Source organism: Chiloscyllium plagiosum, unplaced genomic scaffold, assembly GCF_037043375.1.
Source record: "Chiloscyllium plagiosum isolate Xiang-an unplaced genomic scaffold, Cpla_swu_hap1 HiC_scaffold_27, whole genome shotgun sequence".
NCBI lineage: Eukaryota > Metazoa > Chordata > Chondrichthyes > Orectolobiformes > Hemiscylliidae > Chiloscyllium > Chiloscyllium plagiosum.
In genome coordinates, this window is record NW_028270165.1 from 73,984,088 (window position 1) to 74,005,260 (window position 21,173).

At 55.8% G+C, this 21,173-nt stretch overlaps 1 protein-coding gene across 2 annotated transcripts in view; it reads right to left on the bottom strand.

Moving 5' to 3' along the window:
- Positions 1–21,173, bottom strand: part of LOC122545212 (nuclear factor of activated T-cells, cytoplasmic 4-like) — a 147,283-nt gene that overhangs the window by 57,335 nt on the left and 68,775 nt on the right. Inside the window, exon 6 of one of the 2 annotated variants that reach the window (XM_087974886.1) lies at positions 10,392–10,532. The exons of the other annotated variant lie outside the window; for it this stretch is intronic. Coding sequence (XP_087831012.1) covers positions 10,392–10,532 — 141 coding nt within the window. The remainder of the gene's footprint in view (positions 1–10,391; positions 10,533–21,173) is intronic. 2 annotated transcript variants of the gene reach the window in all.

The following is a 21,173-nucleotide window of genomic DNA, read 5'->3' on the forward strand; positions in this document are numbered from 1 at the left end:
GTGAGTGAGGGTGAGGGTGTGAGGGTGTGTGAAGGTGAGGGTGTGAGGGTGAGAGTGAGGGTGAGGGTGTGAGGGTGTGTGAAGGTGAGGGAGTGAGGGTGAGAATGAGGATGAGGGTGAGGGTGAGGATGTGAGTGAGGGTGAGGGTGTGAGGGTGAGGGGGTGAGGATGAGGGTGTGAGTGAGAGTGTGAGGGTGAGGGGGTGAGGATGTGAGTGAGGGTATGAGGCTGAGGGTGAGGGTGTGAGGGTGTGTGAGGGTGAGGGGGTGAGGGTGAGGATGTGAGGGTGAGTTTGAGGGTGTGAGGGTGAGGGGGTAAGGATGAGGGTGTGAGGGTGAGGATGTGAGTGAGAGTGAGGATTGGGTGAGTGAGAGTGAGAGTGTGAGGATGAGGGTGTGAGTGAGAGTGTGAGTGAGAGTGTGAGTGAGAGTGTGAGGGTGTGTGAGGATGAGGGGGTGAGGGTGAGGATGTGAGGGTGAGGGTGTGTGAGGGTGAGGGTGTGAGGGTGAGGGTGTGAGGGTGAGGGTGTGAGGGTGTGTGAGGGTGAGGTGTGAGGGTGTGAGGGTGAGGGTGAGGGTGGTGAGGGTGAGGGTGTGTGAGGGTGAGGGTGTGTGAGGGTGAGGGTGTGAGGGTGAGGGTGAGGGTGTGTGAGGGTGAGGTGTGAGGGTGAGGGTGTGAGGGTGAGGGTGAGGGTGTGTGAGGGTGAGGGTGTGTGAGGGTGAGGGTGTGAGGGTGAGGGTGTGAGGGTGAGTGAGGGTGAGGGTGAGTGAGGGTGAGGGTGTGAGGGTGAGGGTGTGAGGGTGAGGGTGTGAGGGTGAGGGTGAGGGTGTGTGAGGGTGAGGGTGTGTGAGGGTGAGGGTGTGTGAGGGTGAGGGTGTGAGGGTGAGGGGGTGTGAGGGTGAGGGTGTGAGGGTGAAGATGAGGGTGAGGGTGTGATGGTGAGGGTGTGAGGGTGAGTGGGTGTGAGGGTGAGAGGGTGAGGGTGGGTGAGGGTGAGAGTGTGAGGGTGAGGGAGTGAGGGTGAGGATGTGAGTGAGAGTGAGTGTGTGAGGGTGAGGGAGTGAGGGTGAGAATGAGGATGAGGGTGAGGGTGAGGGTGTAAAGGTGAGGGTGTGAGGATGAGGGTGTGAGTGAGAGTGTGAGGGTGAGGGTGAGGGGGTGAGGATGTGAGGGTGAGGGGGTGAGGATGAGGGTGTGAGTGTGTGAGTGAGAGTGTGAGGGTGAGGGTGTGTGAGGGTGAGGGTGTGAGGGTGAGGGTGTGAGGGTGAGGGTGTGTGAGGGTGAGGGTGTGTGAGGGTGTGAGGGTGTGAGGGTGAGGATGTGAGGGTGTGAGGGTGAGAGTGTGAGTGAGTGTGAGGGTGAGGGAGTGAGGGTGAGGGTGTGAGGGTGAGGGTGTGTGAGGGTGAGGATGTGTGAGGGTGAGGGTGTGAGGGTGAGGGTGAGGGTGTGTGAGGGTGAGGGTGTGTGAGGGTGAGGGTGTGAGGGTGAGGGTGTGAGGGTGAGGGTGTGAGGGTGTGTGAGGGTGAGGGTGTGAGGGTGAGTGAGGGTGAGGGTGTGAGGGTGAGGGTGTGAGGGTGAGGGTGTGAGGGTGTGAGGGTGAGTGAGGGTGAGGGTGTGAGGGTGAGGGTGTGTGAGGGTGAGGGTGTGAGGGTGAGGGTGTGAGGGTGAGGGTGTGAGGGTGAGGGTGTGTGAGGGTGAGGGTGTGAGGGTGAGGGTGTGAGGGTGAGAGTGTGTGAGGGTGAGGGTGTGTGAGGGTGAGGGTGTGAGGGTGAGGGGGTGTGAGGGTGAGGGGGTGTGAGGGTGAGGGTGTGAGGGTGAGGGGGTGTGAGGGTGAGGGGGTGAGGGTGAAGATGTGAGGGTGAGGGTGTGTGAGGGTGAGGGTGTGTGAGGGTGAGGGTGTGAGGGTGAGGGGGTGTGAGGGTGAGGGTGTGAGGGTGAAGATGAGGGTGAGGGTGTGATGGTGAGAGTGTGAGGGTGAGTGAGGGTGAGTGGGTGTGAGGGTGAGAGGGTGAGGGTGGGTGAGGGTGAGAGTGTGAGGGTGAGAGTGTGAGGGTGAGGGAGTGAGGGTGAGGATGAGTGAGAGTGAGTGTGTGAGGGTGAGGGAGTGAGGGTGAGAATGAGGATGAGGGTGAGGGTGAGGATGTGAGTGAGGGTGAGAGTGTGAGGGTGAGGGGGTGAGGATGTGAGTGAGGGTATGAGGCTGAGGGTGAGGGTGTGAGGGTGTGTGAGGGTGAGGGGGTGAGGGTGAGGATGTGAGGGTGAGTTTGAGGGGGTGAGGGTGAGGGGGTAAGGATGAGGGTGTGAGGGTGAGGATGTGAGTGAGAGTGAGGATTGGGTGAGTGAGAGTGAGAGTGTGAGGATGAGGGTGTGAGTGAGAGTGTGAGTGAGAGTGTGAGGGTGTGTGAGGATGAGGGAGTGAGGGTGAGGATGTGAGGGTGAGGGTGTGTGAGGGTGAGGGTGTGAGGGTGAGGATGTGAGGGTGAGTGAGGGTGTGAGGATGAGGGTGTGAGTGAGAGTGTGAGTGAGAGTGTGAGGGTGTGTGAGGGTGAGGGGGTGTGAGGGTGAGGATGTGAGGGTGAGGGTGTGTGAGGGTGAGGGTGATGGGGTGAGGGTGTGTGAGGGTGAGGATGTGTGAGGTTGAGGGTGTGAGGGTGTGAGTAAGTGTGAGGGAGTGAGGGTGAGGGTGTGTGAGGTTGAGGGTATGTGACGGTGAGGGTGTGAGGGTGAGGGTGTGTGAGGGCGAGGGTGTAAGGGTGTGAGGGTGAGAGTGTGAGTGAGTGTGAGGGTGAGGGAGTGAGGGTGAGGGAGTGAGGGTGAGGGAGTGAGGGTGAGGGTGTGTGAGGGTGAGGGTGAGGGTGAGGGTGTGATGGTGAGGGTGTGAGGGTGAGGGGGTGTGAGGGTGAGGGTGTGAGGGTGAAGATGAGGGTGAGGGTGTGATGGTGAGTGAGGGTGAGTGGGTGTGAGGGTGAGAGGGTGAGGGTGGGTGAGGGTGAGAGTGTGAGGGTGAGGGAGTGAGGGTGAGGGTGTGTGAGGGTGAGGGTGTGTGAGGGTGAGGGTGATGGGGTGAGGGTGTGTGAGGGTGAGGGTGTGAGGGTGAGGGTGTGAGGGTGAGGATGTGAGGGTGAGGATGTGTGAGGGTGAGGGTGTGAGGGTGAGGGAGTGAGGGTGAGAATGAGGATGAGGGTGAGGGTGAGGATGTGAGTGAGGGTGAGGGTGTGAGGGTGTGTGAAGGTGAGGGTGTGAGGGTGAGAGTGAGGGTGAGGGTGTGAGGGTGTGTGAAGGTGAGGGAGTGAGGGTGAGAGTGAGGGTGAGGGTGAGGGTGAGGATGTGAGTGAGGGTGAGGGTGTGAGGGTGAGGGGGTGAGGATGAGGGTGTGAGTGAGAGTGTGAGGGTGAGGGGGTGAGGATGTGAGTGAGGGTATGAGGCTGAGGGTGAGGGTGTGAGGGTGTGTGAGGGTGAGGGGGTGAGGGTGAGGATGTGAGGGTGAGTTTGAGGGTGTGAGGGTGAGGGGGTAAGGATGAGGGTGTGAGGGTGAGGATGTGAGTGAGAGTGAGGATTGGGTGAGTGAGAGTGAGAGTGAGAGGATGAGGGTGTGAGTGAGAGTGTGAGTGAGAGTGTGAGGGTGTGTGAGGATGAGGGGGTGAGGGTGAGGATGTGAGGGTGAGGGTGTGTGAGGGTGAGGGTGTGAGGGTGAGGGTGTGAGGGTGAGGGTGAGGGTGTGTGAGGGTGAGGTGTGAGGGTGAGGGTGTGAGGGTGAGGGTGTGTGAGGGTGAGGGTGTGTGAGGGTGAGGGTGTGTGAGGGTGAGGGTGTGAGGGTGAGGGTGAGGGTAAGGGTGAGGGTGTGTGAGGGTGAGGTGTGAGGGTGAGGGTGTGAGGGTGAGGGTGAGGGTGTGTGAGGGTGAGGTGTGAGGGTGAGGGTGTGAGAGTGAGGGTGAGGGTGTGTGAGGGTGAGGGTGTGTGAGGGTGAGGGTGTGAGGGTGAGGGTGTGAGGGTGAGTGAGGGTGAGGGTGAGGGTGTGTGAGGGTGAGGGTGTGTGAGGGTGAGGGTGTGAGGGTGAGGGTGTGAGGGTGAGTGAGGGTGAGGGTGAGTGAGGGTGAGGGTGAGGGTGTGAGGGTGAGGGTGTGAGGGTGAGGGTGAGGGTGTGTGAGGGTGAGGGTGTGTGAGGGTGAGGGTGTGAGGGTGAGGGGGTGTGAGGGTGAGGGTGTGAGGGTGAAGATGAGGGTGAGGGTGTGATGGTGAGGGTGTGAGGGTGAGTGGGTGTGAGGGTGAGAGGGTGAGGGTGGGTGAGGGTGAGAGTGTGAGGGAGTGAGGGTGAGGATGTGAGTGAGAGTGAGTGTGTGAGGGTGAGGGAGTGAGGGTGAGAATGAGGATGAGGGTGAGGGTGAGGATGTGAGTGAGGGTGAGGGTGTGAAGGTGAGGGTGTGAGTGAGAGTGTGAGGGTGAGGGTGAGGGGGTGAGGATGTGAGGGTGAGGGTGAGGGGGTGAGGATGAGGGTGTGAGTGTGTGAGTGAGAGTGTGAGGGTGAGGGTGTGTGAGGGTGTGAGGGTGAGGGTGTGAGGGTGAGGGTGTGTGAGGGTGAGGGTGTGTGAGGGTGTGAGGGTGTGAGGGTGAGGATGTGAGGGTGTGAGAGTGTGAGTGAGTGTGAGGGTGAGGGAGTGAGGGTGAGGGTGTGTGAGGGTGAGGGTGTGAGGGTGAGGGTGTGTGAGGGTGAGGATGTGTGAGGGTGAGGGTGTGAGGGTGAGGGAGTGAGGGTGAGGGTGTGTGAGGGTGAGGGTGTGAGGGTGAGGGTGTGAGGGTGAGGGTGTGAGGGTGAGGGTGTGTGAGGGTGAGGGTGTGAGGGTGAGGGTGTGAGGGTGAGTGAGGGTGAGGGTGTGAGGGTGAGGGTGTGAGGGTGAGGGTGTGAGGGTGTGAGGGTGAGTGAGGGTGAGGGTGTGAGGGTGAGGGTGTGTGAGGGTGAGGGTGTGAGGGTGAGGGTGTGAGGGTGAGGGTGTGAGGGTGAGGGTGTGTGAGGGTGAGGGTGTGTGAGGGTGTGAGGGTGAGGGTGTGTGAGGGTGAGGGTGTGAGGGTGAGGGTGAGGGTGTGAGGGTGAGGGTGTGAGGGTGAGGGTGTGAGGGTGTGAGGGTGAGGGGGTGAGGGTGAGGGTGGGTGAGGGTGTGAGGGTGAGGGTGAGGGTGTGAGGGTGAGGGTGTGAGGGTGAGGGTGTGAGGGTGAGGGGGTGAGGGTGTGTGAGGGTGAGGGTGTGTGAGGGTGAGGGTGTGAGGGTGTGAGGGTGAGGGTGTGAGGGTGAGGGTGTGTGAGGGTGAGGGTGTGTGAGGGTGAGGGTGTGAGGGTGAGGGGGTGTGAGGGTGAGGGTGAAGATGTGAGGGTGAGGGTGTGTGAGGGTGAGGGTGTGAGGGTGAGGGTGTGAGGGTGAGGGTGTGTGAGGGTGAGGGTGTGAGGGTGAGGGGGTGTGAGGGTGAGGGTGTGAGGGTGAAGATGAGGGTGAGGGTGTGATGGTGAGAGTGTGAGGGTGAGTGAGGGTGAGTGGGTGTGAGGGTGAGAGGGTGAGGGTGGGTGAGGGTGAGAGTGTGAGGGTGAGGGAGTGAGGGTGAGGATGAGTGAGAGTGAGTGTGTGAGGGTGAGGGAGTGAGGGTGAGAATGAGGATGAGGGTGAGGGTGAGGATGTGAGGGTGAGGGGGTGAGGATGTGAGTGAGGGTATGAGGCTGAGGGTGAGGGTGTGAGGGTGAGGATGTGAGGGTGAGGGTGTGTGAGGGTGAGGGTGTGAGGGTGAGGGTGTGAGGGTGAGGGTGTGTGAGGGTGAGGGTGTGTGAGGGTGAGGGTGTGAGGGTGAGGGGGTGTGAGGGTGAGGGTGTGAGGGTGAAGATGTGAGGGTGAGGGTGTGTGAGGGTGAGGGTGTGAGGGTGAGGGTGTGAGGGTGAGGGTGTGTGAGGGTGAGGGTGTGTGAGGGTGAGGGTGTGAGGGTGAGGGGGTGTGAGGGTGAGGGTGTGAGGGTGAAGATGAGGGTGAGGGTGTGATGGTGAGAGTGTGAGGGTGAGTGAGGGTGAGTGGGTGTGAGGGTGAGAGGGTGAGGGTGGGTGAGGGTGAGAGTGTGAGGGTGAGGGAGTGAGGGTGAGGATGAGTGAGAGTGAGTGTGTGAGGGTGAGGGAGTGAGGGTGAGAATGAGGATGAGGGTGAGGGTGAGGATGTTAGTGAGGGTGAGGGTGTGAGGGTGAGGGGGTGAGGATGAGGGTGTGAGTGAGAGTGTGAGGGTGAGGGGGTGAGGATGTGAGTGAGGGTATGAGGCTGAGGGTGAGGGTGTGAGGGTGTGTGAGGGTGAGGGGGTGAGGGTGAGGATGTGAGGGTGAGTTTGAGGGGGTAAGGATGAGGGTGTGAGGGTGAGGATGTGAGTGAGAGTGAGGATTGGGTGAGTGAGAGTGAGAGTGAGAGGATGAGGGTGTGAGTGAGAGTGTGAGTGAGAGTGTGAGGGTGTGTGAGGATGAGGGGGTGAGGGTGAGGATGTGAGGGTGAGTGAGGGTGTGAGGATGAGGGTGTGAGTGAGAGTGTGAGTGAGAGTGTGAGGGTGTGTGAGGGTGAGGGGGTGTGAGGGTGAGGATGTGAGGGTGAGGGTGTGTGAGGGTGAGGGTGATGGGGTGAGGGTGTGTGAGGGTGAGGATGTGTGAGGTTGAGGGTGTGAGGGTGAGGGTGTGTGAGGGTGTGAGGGTGTGAGGGTGAGGGTGTGAGTAAGTGTGAGGGAGTGAGGGTGAGGGTGTGTGAGGTTGAGGGTATGTGACGGTGAGGGTGTGAGGGTGAGGGTGTGTGAGGGCGAGGGTGTAAGGGTGTGAGGGTGAGAGTGTGAGTGAGTGTGAGGGTGAGGGAGTGAGGGTGAGGGAGTGAGGGTGAGGGTGTGTGAGGGTGAGGGTGAGGGTGTGATGGTGAGGGTGTGAGGGTGAGGGGGTGTGAGGGTGAGGGGGTGAGGATGAGGGTGTGAGTGAGAGTGTGAGGGTGAGGGGGTGAGGATGTGAGTGAGGGTATGAGGCTGAGGGTGAGGGTGTGAGGGTGTGTGAGGGTGAGGGGGTGAGGGTGAGGATGTGAGGGTGAGTTTGAGGGGGTGAGGGTGAGGGGGTAAGGATGAGGGTGTGAGGGTGAGGATGTGAGTGAGAGTGAGGATTGGGTGAGTGAGAGTGAGAGTGAGAGTGAGAGTGAGAGTGAGAGTGTGAGTGAGAGTGTGAGGGTGTGTGAGGGTGAGGGGGTGTGAGGGTGAGGATGTGAGGGTGAGGGTGTGTGAGGGTGAGGGTGATGGGGTGAGGGTGTGTGAGCGTGAGGATGTGTGAGGTTGAGGGTGTGAGGGTGAGGGTGTGAGTAAGTGTGAGGGAGTGAGGGTGAGGGTGTGTGAGGTTGAGGGTATGTGACGGTGAGGGTGTGAGGGTGAGGGTGTGTGAGGGCGAGGGTGTAAGGGTGTGAGGGTGAGAGTGTGAGTGAGTGTGAGGGTGAGGGAGTGAGGGTGAGGGAGTGAGGGTGAGGGTGTGTGAGGGTGAGGGTGAGGGTGTGATGGTGAGGGTGTGAGGGTGAGGGGGTGTGAGGGTGAGGGTGTGAGGGGTGAAGATGAGGGTGAGGGTGAGGGTTTGTGAGGGTGTGAGGGTGAGTGAGGGTGAGTGGGTGTGAGGGTGAGGGTATGAGGGTGAAGATGAGGGTGAGGGTGTGATGGTGAGGGTGTGAGGGTGAGTGAGGGTGAGTGGGTGTGAGGGTGAGAGGGTGAGGGTGGGTGAGGGTGAGAGTGTGAGGGTGAGGGAGTGAGGGTGAGGGAGTGAGGGTGAGAATGAGGATGAGGGTGTGAGGGTGAGGATGTGAGTGAGGGTGAGGGTGTGAGGGTGTGTGAAGGTGAGTGTGTGAGGGTGAGGGTGTGAGTGAGAGTGTGAGGGTGAGGGTGAGGGGGTGAGGATGTGAGGGTGAGGGTGAGGGGGTGAGGATGAGGGTGTGAGTGTGTGAGTGAGAGTGTGAGGGTGAGGGTGTGTGAGGGTGAGGGTGTGAGGGTGAGGGTGTGTGAGGGTGAGGGTGTGTGAGGGTGAGGGTGTGAGGATAAAGGCGTGAGGATAAAGGTGTGAGGGTGAGGGGGTGAGGGTGAGGGTGTGAGGGTGAGGGGCTGAGGATGAGGGTGTGAGGGTGAGTGTGAGTGTGTGTGAGGGTGTGAGGGTGAGGGTGAGGGTGTGAGGGTGAGGGTGTGTGAGGTTGAGGGTGAGGGTGTGAGGGTGTGAGGGTGAGGGTGTGTGAGGTTGAGAGGGTGAGGGTGAGGGGTGTGAGGGTGAGGGGGTGCGGGTGGGTGAGGGTGAGAGTGTGAGGGTGAGGGAGTGAGGGTGAGGATGTGAGTGAGGGTGAGTGTGTGAGGGTGAGGGAGTGAGGGTGAGAATGAGGATGAGGGTGTGAGGGTGAGGATGTGAGTGAGGGTGAGGGTGTGAGGGTGAGGGGGTGAGGATGAGGGTGTGAGTGAGAGTGTGAGGGTGAGGGTGAGGGGGTGAAGATGTGAGGGTGAGAGTGAGGGGGTGAGGATGAGGGTGTGAGGGTGTGAGTGAGAGTGTGGGTGAGGGTGTGAGGGAGTAAGTGAGTGAGGGTGTGAGTGAGGGTGTGAGTGAGGGTGTGAGTGAGGGTGTGAGTGAGGGTGAGTGAGGGTGAGAGTGTGAGTGAGGGTGAGGGTGCGGGTGAGTGAGGATAAGGGTGTGAGGAGGGTGTGAGTGAGGGAGTGAGTGAGGGAGTGAGTGAGGGTGAGGGGGTGAGTGAGGGTGAGGGGGTGAGTGAGGGTGAGGGTGAGTGAGGGTGAGTGAGGGTGAGGGTGAGTGAGGGTGAGTAAGGGTGAGGGTGTGAGTGAGGGTGTGAGGAGGGTGTGAGTGAGGGTGTGAGTGTGAGGGAGTGAGTGTGAGGGAGTGAGTGAGGGTGAGAGTGTGAGTGAGGGTGAGGGTGCAGGTGAGTGAGGAAAAGGGTGTGAGTGAGGGTGTGAGGAGGGTGTGAGTGAGGGTGTGAGGAGAGTGTGAGTGAGGGGGTGAGTGAGGGTGAGGGGGTGAGTGAAGGTGAGGGTGAGGGTGTGAGGGTGAGGATGAGTGAGGCTGAGGGTGAGGGTGTGAGTGAGGGTGAGGGTGTGAGTGAGGGTGAGGGTGTGAGTGAGGGTGAGGGTGGATGAGGGTGTGAGGAGGGTGTGAGGAGGGTGTGTGAGGGTGTGAGTGAGGGTGTGAGTGAGGCTGAGGGTGAGGGTGTGAGGGTGAGGATGAGGGTGTGAGTGAGGGTGAGGGAGGATGAGGGTGTGAGGAGGGTGTGAGGAGGGTGTGTGAGGGTGTGAGTGAGGGTGTGAGTGAGGCTGAGGGTGAGGGTGTGAGGGTGAGGATGAGGGTGTGAGTGAGGGTGAGGGAGGATGAGGGTGTGAGGAGGGTGTGAGGAGGGTGTGTGAGGGTGTGAGTGAGGCTGAGGGTGAGGGTGTGAGTGAGGGTGAGGGTGAGTGTGGGTGAGGGTGTGAGTGAGGGTGAGTGAGGGTGAGGGTGAGGGTGAGTGAGGGTGAGGGGGTGTGAGTGAGGGAGGGTGAGGGTGAGGGTGAGTGAGGGTGAGGGTGTGAGTGAGGGTGAGGGTGAGGGTGTGAGTGAGGGTGAGGGTGAGGGTGTGAGTGAGGGTGAGGGTGAGTGTGGGTGAGGGTGTGAGTGAGGGTGAGTGAGGGTGAGGGTGAGGGTGAGTGAGGGTGAGGGAGGGTGAGGGTGTGAGGGTGAGGGTGAGTGAGGGTGAGTGTAAGGTTGAGTGAGGGTGAGGGGGTGTGAGTGAGGGAGGGTGAGGGTGAGGGTGAGTGAGGGTGAGGGTGTGAGTGAGGGTGAGGGTGTGAGTGAGGGAGGGTGAGGGTGAGTGTGAGGGTGTGAGTGAGGGTGAGGGTGTGAGTGAGGGAGGGTGAGGGTGAGGGTGAGGGTGAGGGTGAGTGTGAGGGTGAGGGTGAGGGTGAGTGTGAGGGTGAGTGAGGGTGAGGGTGAGGGAGGGTGAGGGTGAGGGAGGGTGAGGGGGTGAGTGAGGGTGAGTGAGTGTGAGGGTGAGTGTGAGGGTGAGGGTGAGGGAGGATGAGGGTGAGTGTGAGGGTGAGTGAGGGTGAGGGTGAGGGTGGGTGAGGGTGAGTGTGAGGGTGAGTGAGGGAGGGTGAGGGTGAGGGTGAGGGTGAGGGAGGGTGAGGGTGAGTGTGAGGGTGAGGGTGAGGGTGGGTGAGGGTGAGTGTGAGTGTGAGGGTGAGTGTGAGGGTGAGGGTGAGGGTGAGGGAGGGTGAGGGTGTGAGTGAGGGAGGGTGTGTGAGGGTGAGGGTGAGGGTGAGGGAGGGTGAGGGTGAGTGTGAGGGTGAGTGTGAGGGTGAGGGTGAGGGTGAGGGAGGGTGAGGGCCCCGGCCCCTGCGCCCTGGTACCTGGGGCCTTCTCTGTGAACAGCAGCCTGGACTCTGGGAGGAAGTTGGATCCAGTCACCAACAGGTCACCTCCCCCTGTCACCGGGCACCACAGCGGCCTGGCATCATCTACACTGGGCAGCTCATGGGCAGAACGCTGTGCTGTGGGAGGGAGGGAGAGGGAGAGGGAGAGAGGGGAGGGAGGGGGAGGGATAGAGGGGAGGGAGGGAGGGGGAGGGAGAGGGAGAGAGAGGGAGAGGGAGAGAGGGAGAGGGAGAGAGGGGGAGGGAGAGGGAGAGAGGGGAGGGAGGGAGAGGGAGAGGAGGGAGGGAGGGGGAGGGAGAGAGGGGAGGGAGGGAGAGGGAGAGGGATAGAGGGAGAGGGAGAGAGGGGGAGGGAGAGGGAGAGAGGGGGAGGGAGGGGGAGGGATAGAGGGGAGGGAGGGAGGGGGAGGGAGAGGGAGAGAGAGGGAGAGGGAGAGAGGGAGAGGGAGAGAGGGGGAGGGAGAGGGAGAGAGGGGAGGGAGGGAGAGGGAGAGGAGGGAGGGAGGGGGAGGGAGAGAGGGGAGGGAGGGAGAGGGAGAGGGATAGAGGGAGAGGGAGAGAGGGGGAGGGAGAGGGAGAGAGGGGGAGGGAGAGGGAGAGAGGGGAGGGAGGGGGAGGGATAGAGGGGAGGGAGGGAGGGGGAGGGAGAGGGAGAGAGAGGGAGAGGGAGAGAGGGAGAGGGAGAGAGGGGGAGGGAGAGGGAGAGAGGGGAGGGAGGGAGAGGGAGAGGAGGGAGGGAGGGGGAGGGAGAGAGGGGAGGGAGGGAGAGGGAGAGGGATAGAGGGAGAGGGAGAGAGGGGGAGGGAGAGGGAGAGAGGGGGAGGGAGAGGGAGAGAGGGGAGGGAGGGAGAGGGAGAGGAGGGAGGGAGGGGGAGGGAGAGAGGGGAGGGAGGGAGAGGGAGAGGGATAGAGGGAGAGGGAGAGAGGGGGAGGGAGAGGGAGAGAGGGGAGGGAGGGAGAGGGAGAGGAGGGAGGGAGGGGGAGGGAGAGAGGGGAGGGAGGGGGAGGGAGAGGGATAGAGGGGAGGGAGGGGGAGGGAGAGGGATAGAGGGGAGGGAGGGAGAGGGAGAGGAGGGAGGGAGGGGGAGGGAGAGAGGGGAGGGAGGGGGAGGGAGAGGGATAGAGGGGAGGGAGGGGGAGGGAGAGGGATAGAGGGGAGGGAGGGAGGGGGAGAGAGAGGGAGGGAGAGAGAGAGAGAGGGAGAGGGAGAGGGAGAGGGAGGGAGAGGGAGAGAAGGAGGGAAAGAGGGAGGGAGGGAGAGAGGGATAGAGGGGAGGGAGGGAGGGGGAGGGAGAGAGGAAGAGGGAGAGGGATAGAGGGGAGGGAGGGAGGGAGAGGGAGAGAGGGAGGGAGATGGAGAGGGGGGAGAGGGAGAGGGAGGGAGAGGGAGAGGGAGAGAAGGAGGGAAAGAGGGAGGGAGAGAGGGATAGAGGGGAGGGAGGGAGGGGGAGGGAGAGAGGAAGAGGGAGAGGGATAGAGGGGAGGGAGGGAGGGGGAGGGAGAGAGGAAGAGGGAGAGGGATAGAGGGGAGGGAGGGAGGGAGGGAGGGAGAGGGAGAGAGGGAGGGAGAGGGAGAGAGGGAGGGAGAGGGAGAGAGGGAGGGAGATGGAGAGGGGGAGAGGGAGAGAAGGAGGGAAAGAGGGAGGGAGGGAGAGAGAGAGGCAGGGAGGGAGAGAGGGTGAGAGAGGGGGAGGGAGGGGGAGGGAGAGGGAGGGGGAGAGAGAGGGGAGAGGGAGAGGGAAGGAGGGGGTGGAGAGAGAGGGGAGAGGGAGAGGGAAGGAGGGGGTGGAAAGAGAGGGGAGAGGGAGGGATTGAGGGATGGGAGAGGGAGAGAAAGAGGGGAGGGAGGGAGGGAGAGAGAGGGAGAGAGAGGGAGGGGGAGGGAGAGGGGGAGATTGAGGGATGGGGAGAGGGAGAAAGAGGGGGGGGAGGGAGAGAGGGAGGGGGAAGGGGGAGAGAGGCAGACACAGTGAGAAAGAGAGAATGCGTGAGTGTGTGAGAGCGAGAGTGAGAGAGTGATACAGAGAGAGTGTGAGAGAGAGAGAGTGTGAGAAACAGTGATAGTGTGTGAGAACGAAAGAGACCAGTGATACAGAGAGTGAGAGAGAGAGTGAGAGACAGTGATACAGAGAGTGAGAGAGAGAGAGAGCGCGCGAGAGATGCAGTGATACAGTGTGAGAGAGAGAGAGTGAGAGTTAGAGCATGAGAGTGAGAGACAGTGATACAGAGAGTGATAGAGTGTGAGAGAGAGTGAGAGACAGAGATACAGAGAGTGAGAGAGAGAGTGAGAGAGAGTGAGAGACAGTGATACAGAGTGAGAGAGAGTGTGTGAGAGCGTGAGAGATGCAGTGATACAGTGTGAGAGAGAGTGAGAGAGCATGAGAGTGAGAGACAGTGATACAGAGAGTGAGAGAGAGTGTGAGAGAGAGTGAGAGACAGTGATACAGAGAGTGAGAGAGAGTGAGAGACAGTGATACAGAGTGAGAGAGAGTGAGAGAGAGTGTGTGAGAGCGTGAGAGATGCAGTGATACAGTGTGAGAGAGAGTGAGAGACAGTGATACAGAGAGTGAGAGAGAGAGTGTGAGAGCGCGAGAGATGCAGTGATACAGTGTGTGAGAGAGAGAGTGAGAGTTAGAGCATGAGAGTGAGAAACAGTGATACAGAGAGTGAGAGAGAGTGTGTGAGAGAGTGAGAAACAGTGATACAGAGAGTGAGAGAGTGTGTGGGAGAGAGTGAGAGAGTGAGAAGAGACAGTGATACAGATAGTGAGAGAGTGTGAGAGAGAGAGTGAGAGACAGTGATACAGAGAGTGAGAGAGTGTGAGAGAGTGAGACACAGTGATACAGAGAGTGAGAGTGTGAGAGAGAGTGAGATAGACTGTGAGAGAGTGAGAAGAGACAGTGATATAGAGAGTGAGAGACAGTGATACAGAGAGTGAGAGACAGTGATACAGAGAGTGAGAGAGAGAGTGAGAGACAGTGATACAGAGTGTGAGAGAGTGAGAAACAGTGATACAGAGAGTGAGAGAGTGTGTCGGAGAGAGTGCGAGTGTGAGAGAGTGAGAAGAGACAGTGTTACAGAGAGTGAGAGAGAGTGTGAGAGAGAGTGAGAAACAGTGATACAGACAGTGAGAGAGTGAGAAACAGTGATACAGTGAGAAAGAGTGTGAGAGAAAGTGAGAGACAGTGATACAGAGAGTGAGAGAGTGTTTGTGAGAGAGTGAGAGTGATACAGAGAGTGAGAGAGTGTGAGAGAGAGAGAGAGACAGTGATACAGAGAGTGAGAGACAGTGATACAGAGAGTGAGAGAGTGTGTGAGAGAGAGTGTGAGAGTGAGAGACAGTGATAGAGAGTGAATGAGAGTGTGGGAGAGAGTAAGAGACAGTGATACAGAGTGAGAGAGTGTGAGAGTGAGAGACAGTGATACAGAGAGTTAGAGACAGTGATACAGAGAGTGAGAGAGTGTGAGAGAGAGTGAGAGACAGAGATACAGAGAGTGAATGAGAGTGTGAGAGAGAGTGAGAGACAGTGATACAGAGTGAGAGTGTGAGACAGTGATACAGAGAGTGAGAGAGTGTGTGAGAGAGAGTGAGAGACAGTGATACAGAGAGTGAGAGAGTGTGTGAGAGTGAGAGACAGTGATAGTGAGTGTGAGAGTGAGAGACAGTGATACAGAGAGTGAGAGAGTGTGAGAGTGAGAAACAGTGATACAGAGAGTGAGAGAGAGTGTGTGAGAGAGTGAGAGACAGGGATACAGAGAGTGAGAGAGTGTGTGAGACAGAGTGAGAAACAGTGATACAGAGAGTGAGAGAGAGAGTGTGTGTGTGTGAGAGAGTGAGAGACAGTGATACAGAGAGTAAGAGAGAGTGTGAGAGGGAGAGGGAGAGACAGTAATACAGAGTGTGAGAGAAAGAGTGTGAGAGAGTGAGACAGTGGTACAGAGAGTGAGAGAAAGAGTGAGAGACAGTGATACAGAGAGTGAGAGTGAGAGACAGTGATACAGAGAGTGAGAGAGAGTGTGTGAGAGAGTGAGAGACAGTGATACAGAGAGTGAGAGAGAGAGTGAGAGACAGTGATACAGAGAGTGAGAGAGTGTGTGTGAGAGTGAGAGACAGTGATACAGAGAGTAAGAGAGAGTGTGAGAGGGAGAGGGAGAGACAGTAATACAGAGAGTGAGAGAATGTGTGTGAGAGAGAGTGAGACAGTGATACAGAGAGTGAGAGAAAGAGTGAGAGACAGTGATAAAGAGAGTGAGAGAGTGTGAGAGAGAGCGAGACAGTGATACAGAGAGTGAGAGAAAGAGTGAGAGACAGTGATACAGAGAGTGAGAGAGAGTGAGACAGTGATACAGAGAGTGAGAGAGTGTGAGAGAGAGAGACAGTGATACAGAGAGTGAGAGAGTGTGAGACAGTGATACAGAGAGTGAGATACAGTGATACAGAGAGTGTGAGAGAGAGAGACAGTGATACAGAGAGTGAGAGAGAGAGACTGAGAGACAGTGATACAGAGAGTGAGTGTGAGAGAGAGACAGTGATACAGAGAGTGTGTGAGAGAGAGTGAGAGACAGTGATACAGAGAGTGAGAGTGTAAGAGAGAGTGAGAGACAGTGATACAGAGATTGAGAGAGACTGAGAGACAGTGATACAGAGAGTGAGAGAGTGTGAGAGAGAGACAGTGATACAGAGAGTGTGTGAGAGAGTGAGAGACAGTGATACAGAGAGTGAGAGAGAGAGTGAGAGACAGTGATACAGAGAGTGAGAGAGTGTGTGTGAGAGTGAGAGACAGTGATACAGAGAGTAAGAGAGAGTGTGAGAGGGAGAGGGAGAGACAGTAATACAGAGAGTGAGAGAATGTGTGTGAGAGAGAGTGAGACAGTGATACAGAGAGTGAGAGAAAGAGTGAGAGACAGTGATAAAGAGAGTGAGAGAGTGTGAGAGAGAGCGAGACAGTGATACAGAGAGTGAGAGAAAGAGTGAGAGACAGTGATACAGAGAGTGAGAGAGAGTGAGACAGTGATACAGAGAGTGAGAGAGTGTGAGAGAGAGAGACAGTGATACAGAGAGTGAGAGAGTGTGAGACAGTGATACAGAGAGTGAGATACAGTGATACAGAGAGTGTGAGAGAGAGAGACAGTGATACAGAGAGTGAGAGAGAGAGACTGAGAGACAGTGATACAGAGAGTGAGAGAGTGTGAGAGAGAGACAGTGATACAGAGAGTGTGTGAGAGAGAGTGAGAGACAGTGATACAGAGAGTGAGAGTGTAAGAGAGAGTGAGAGACAGTGATACAGAGATTGAGAGAGACTGAGAGACAGTGATACAGAGTGAGAGTGAGAGACAGTGATACAGAGAATGAGAGAGTGTGTGAGAGAGTGAGAAACAGTGATACAGAGAGTGAGAGAGTGTGTGAGAGAGTGAGAAACAATGATACAGAGAGTGAGAGAGAGAGTGTGAGAGAGAGTGAGACAGTGATACAGAGAGTGTGACAGAGAGTGAGAGACAGTGATACAGAGAGTGATTGTGTGTGAGAGAGTGAGAAACAGTGATACAGAGAGCGAGAGAGTGTGTGAGAGAGAGTGAGAGACAGTGATACAGAGAGTGTGAGAGAGAGTGAGAGACAGTGATACAGAGAGTGAGAGAGTGTGACAGAGAGTGAGAGACAGTGATACAGAGAGTGAGAGAGTGTGAGAGGGAGAGCCAGTGATACAGAGAGTGTGAGAGAGAGTGAGACAGTGATACAGAGAGTGTGACAGAGAGTGAGAGACAGTGATACAGAGAGTGAGAGAGTGTGTGAGAGAGAGTGAGAGACAGTGATACAGAGAGTGAGAGAGAGAGTGTGAGAGAGAGTGAGACAGTGATACAGAGTGTGAGAGTGTGAGAGGGAGAGCCAGTGATACAGAGAGTGAGAGAGAGAGTGTGAGAGAGAGTGAGACAGTGATACAGCGAGTGTGACAGAGAGTGAGAGAGTGTGTGAGAGAGAGTGAGAGACAGTGATACAGAGAGTGAGAGAGAGAGTGTGAGAGAGAGTGAGACAGTGATACAGAGAGTGTGACAGAGAGTGAGAGACAGTGATACAGAGAGTGAGAGAGTGTGTGAGAGAGAGAGAGACAGTGATACAGAGAGTGAGAGAGTGTGTTGGAGAGTGAGAGACAGTGATACAGAGAGTGAGAGAGTGTGAGAGAGTGAGAAACAGTGATACAGAGAGTGAGAGTGTGTGTGAGAGAGAGTGAGAGACAGTGATACAGAGAGTGAGAGAGAGTGCGAGAGAGAAACAGTGATACAGTGTGAAAGAGAGTGTGAGAGAGAGTGAGAGACAGTGATACAGAGAGTGAGAGAGTGTGTGAGAGTGTGTGAGAGAGAGTGGGAGAGAGTGTGAGAGAGTGAGAAGAGACAGTGATACAGAGAGTGAGAGAGTGTGAGAGAGAGTGAGAGACAGTGATACAGAGAGTGAGAGAGTGTGAGAGGGAGAGACAATGATACAGAGAGTGAGAGAGAGAGTGTGAGAGAGAGTGAGACAGTGATATAGAGAGTGTGACAGAGAGTGAGAGACAGTGATACAGAGAGTGAGAGAGTGTGTGTGAGAGAGTGAGAGACAGTGATACAGAGAGTGTGACAGAGAGTGAGAGACAGTGATACAGAGAGTGAGAGAGTGTGTGTGAGAGAGTGAGAGACAGTGATACAGAGAGTGAGAGAGTGTGACAGAGAGTGAGAGACAGTGATACAGAGAGTGAGAGAGTGTGACAGAGAGTGAGAGACAGTGATACAGAGAGTGAGAGAGTGTGAGAGGGAGAGACAGTGATACAGAGAGTGAGAGAGAGAGTGTGAGAGAGAGTGAGACAGTGATATAGAGAGTGTGACAGAGAGTGAGAGACAGTGATACAGAGAGTGAGAGAGTGTGTGAGAGAGAGAGAGTGATACAGAGAGTGTGAGAGTGAGACAGTGATACAGCGAGTGAGAGATTGTGTGAGAGAGAGTGAGAGACAGTGATACAGAGAGTGTGAGAGAGAGTGAGAGACAGTGATACAGAGAGTGAGAGAGTGTGACAGAGAGTGAGAGACAGTGATACAGAGAGTGAGAGAGTGTGAGAGGGAGAGCCAGTGATACAGAGAGTGAGAGAGAGAGTGTGAGAGTGAGACAGTGATACAGCGAGTGAGATTGTGTGAGAGAGAGTGAGAGACAGTGATACAGAGAGTGAGAGAGAGTGCGAGAGAGAAACAGTGATACAGTGTGAGAGAGAGTGTGAGAGAGAGTGAGAGACAGTGATACAGAGAGTGAGAGAGTGTGTGTGAGAGAGTGAGAAACAGTGATACAGAGAGTGAGACAGTGTGAGAGAGTGAGAAACAGTGATACAGAGAGTGAGAGAGTGTGACAGAGAGTGAGAGACAGTGATACAGAGAGTGAGAGAGTGTGAGAGGGAGAGACAGTGATACAGAGAGTGAGAGAGAGAGTGTGAGAGAGAGTGAGACTGTGATACAGAGAGTGTGACAGAGAGTGAGAGACAGTGATACAGAGAGTGAGAGAGTGTGTGAGAGAGAGTGAGAGACAGTGATACAGAGAGTGTGAGAGAGAGTGAGAGACAGTGATACAGAGAGTGAGAGAGTGTGACAGAAAGTGAGAGACAGTGATACAGAGAGTGAGAGAGTGTGAGAGGGAGAGCCAGTGATACAGAGAGTGAGAGAGAGAGTGTGAGAGTGAGACAGTGATACAGCGAGTGAGAGATTGTGTGAGAGAGAGTGAGAGACAGTGATACAGAGAGTGAGAGAGAGTGCGAGAGAGAGTGAGAAACAGTGATACAGAGAGTGAGACAGTGTGAGAGAGTGAGAAACAGTGATACAGAGAGTGAGAGAGAGTGTGTGAGAGAGAGTGAGACAGTGATACAGCGAGTGAGAGAGTGTGTGAGAGAGAGTGAGAGACAGTGATACAGAGAGTGAGAGAGAGTGCGAGAGAGAAACAGTGATACAGTGTGAGAGAGTGTGTGAGAGAGAGTGAGAGACAGTGATACAGAGAGTGAGAGAGTGCGTGAGAGTGAGAGAGAGTGAGAAGAGACAGTGATACAGAGAGTGAGAGAGAGTGTGAGAGAGTGAGAAGAGACAGTGATACAGAGAGTGAGAGTGTGAGAGAGAGTGAGAAACAGTGATACAGAGAGTGAGACAGTGTGGGAGAGTGAGAAACAGTGATACAGTGAGAAAGAGTGTGAGAGAAAGTGAGAGACAGTGATACAGAGAGTGAGAGAGTGTTTGTGAGAGAGTGAGAGACAGTGATACAGAGAGTGAGAGAGTGTGAGAGGGAGAGGGAGAGACAGTAATACAGAGTGTGAGAGAGAGAGTGTGAGAGAGAGTGAGACAGTGATACAGAGAGTGAGAGAAAGAGTGTGAGAGAGTGAGACAGTGGTACAGAGAGTGAGAGAAAGAGTGAGAGACAGTGATACAGTGTGAGAGTGAGAGACAGTGATACAGAGAGTGAGAGAGAGTGTGTGAGAGAGTGAGAGACAGTGATACAGAGAGTGAGAGAGAGAGTGAGAGACAGTGATACAGAGAATGAGAGAGTGTGTGTGAGAGTGAGAGACAGTGATACAGAGAGTAAGAGAGAGTGTGAGAGGGAGAGGGAGAGACAGTAATACAGAGAGTGAGAGAATGTGTGTGAGAGAGAGTGAGACAGTGATACAGAGAGTGAGAGAAAGAGTGAGAGACAGTGATAAAGAGAGTGAGAGAGTGTGAGAGAGAGCGAGACAGTGATACAGAGAGTGAGAGAAAGAGTGAGAGACAGTGATACAGAGAGTGTGAGAGAGAGAGACAGTGATACAGAGAGTGAGAGAGTGTGAGACAGTGATACAGAGAGTGAGATACAGTGATACAGAGAGTGAGAGAGTGTGAGAGAGAGAGACAGTGATACAGAGAGTGAGAGAGAGAGACTGAGAGACAGTGATACAGAGAGTGAGAGAGTGTGAGAGAGAGACAGTGATACAGAGAGTGTGTGAGAGAGAGTGAGAGACAGTGATACAGAGATTGAGAGAGACTGAGAGACAGTGATACAGAGTGAGAGTGAGAGACAGTGATACAGAGAATGAGAGAGTGTGTGAGAGAGAGTGAGAGACAGTGATACAGAGAGTGAGAGAGTGTGTGAGAGAGTGAGAAACAATGATACAGAGAGTGAGAGAGAGAGTGTGAGAGAGAGTGAGACAGTGATACAGAGAGTGTGACAGAGAGTGAGAGACAGTGATACAGAGAGTGATTGTGTGTGAGAGAGTGAGAAACAGTGATACAGAGAGCGAGAGAGTGTGTGAGAGAGAGTGAGAGACAGTGATACAGAGAGTGTGAGAGAGAGTGAGAGACAGTGATACAGAGAGTGAGAGAGTGTGACAGAGAGTGAGAGACAGTGATACAGAGAGTGAGAGAGTGTGAGAGGGAGAGCCAGTGATACAGAGAGTGTGAGAGAGAGTGAGACAGTGATACAGAGAGTGTGACAGAGAGTGAGAGACAGTGATACAGAGAGTGAGAGAGTGTGTGAGAGAGAGTGAGAGACAGTGATACAGAGAGTGAGAGAGAGAGTGTGAGAGAGAGTGAGACAGTGATACAGAGAGTGAGAGTGTGAGAGGGAGAGCCAGTGATACAGAGAGTGAGAGAGAGAGTGTGAGAGAGAGTGAGACAGTGATACAGCGAGTGTGACAGAGAGTGAGAGAGTGTGTGAGAGAGAGTGAGAGACAGTGATACAGAGAGTGAGAGAGAGAGTGTGAGAGAGAGTGAGACAGTGATACAGAGAGTGTGACAAAGAGTGAGAGACAGTGATACAGAGAGTGAGAGAGTGTGTGAGTGAGAGAGAGACTGTGATACAGAGAGTGAGAGAGAGAGTGTGTTGGAGAGTGAGAGACAGTGATACAGAGAGTGAGAGAGTGTGAGAGAGTGAGAAACAGTGATACAGAGAGTGAGAGTGTGTGTGAGAGAGAGTGAGAGACAGTGATACAGAGAGTGAGAGAGAGTGCGAGAGAGAAACAGTGATACAGTGTGAAAGAGAGTGTGAGAGAGAGTGAGAGACAGTGATACAGAGAGTGAGAGAGTGTGTGAGAGTGTGTGAGAGAGAGTGGGAGAGAGTGTGAGAGAGTGAGAAGAGACAGTGATACAGAGAGTGAGAGAGTGTGAGAGAGAGTGAGAGACAGTGATACAGAGAGTGAGAGAGTGTGAGAGGGAGAGACAATGATACAGAGAGTGAGAGAGAGAGTGTGAGAGAGAGTGAGACAGTGATATAGAGAGTGTGACAGAGAGTGAGAGACAGTGATACAGAGAGTGAGAGAGTGTGTGTGAGAGAGTGAGAGACAGTGATACAGAGAGTGTGACAGAGAGTGAGAGACAGTGATACAGAGAGTGAGAGAGTGTGTGTGAGAGAGTGAGAGACAGTGATACAGAGAGTGAGAGAGTGTGACAGAGAGTGAGAGACAGTGATACAGAGAGTGAGAGAGTGTGACAGAGAGTGAGAGACAGTGATACAGAGAGTGAGAGAGTGTGAGAGGGAGAGACAGTGATACAGAGAGTGAGAGAGAGAGTGTGAGAGAGAGTGAGACAGTGATATAGAGAGTGTGACAGAGAGTGAGAGACAGTGATACAGAGAGTGAGAGAGTGTGTGAGAGAGAGAGAGTGATACAGAGAGTGAGAGAGTGTGAGAGTGAGACAGTGATACAGCGAGTGAGAGATTGTGTGTGAGAGAGTGAGAGACAGTGATACAGAGAGTGTGAGAGAGAGTGAGAGACAGTGATACAGAGAGTGAGAGA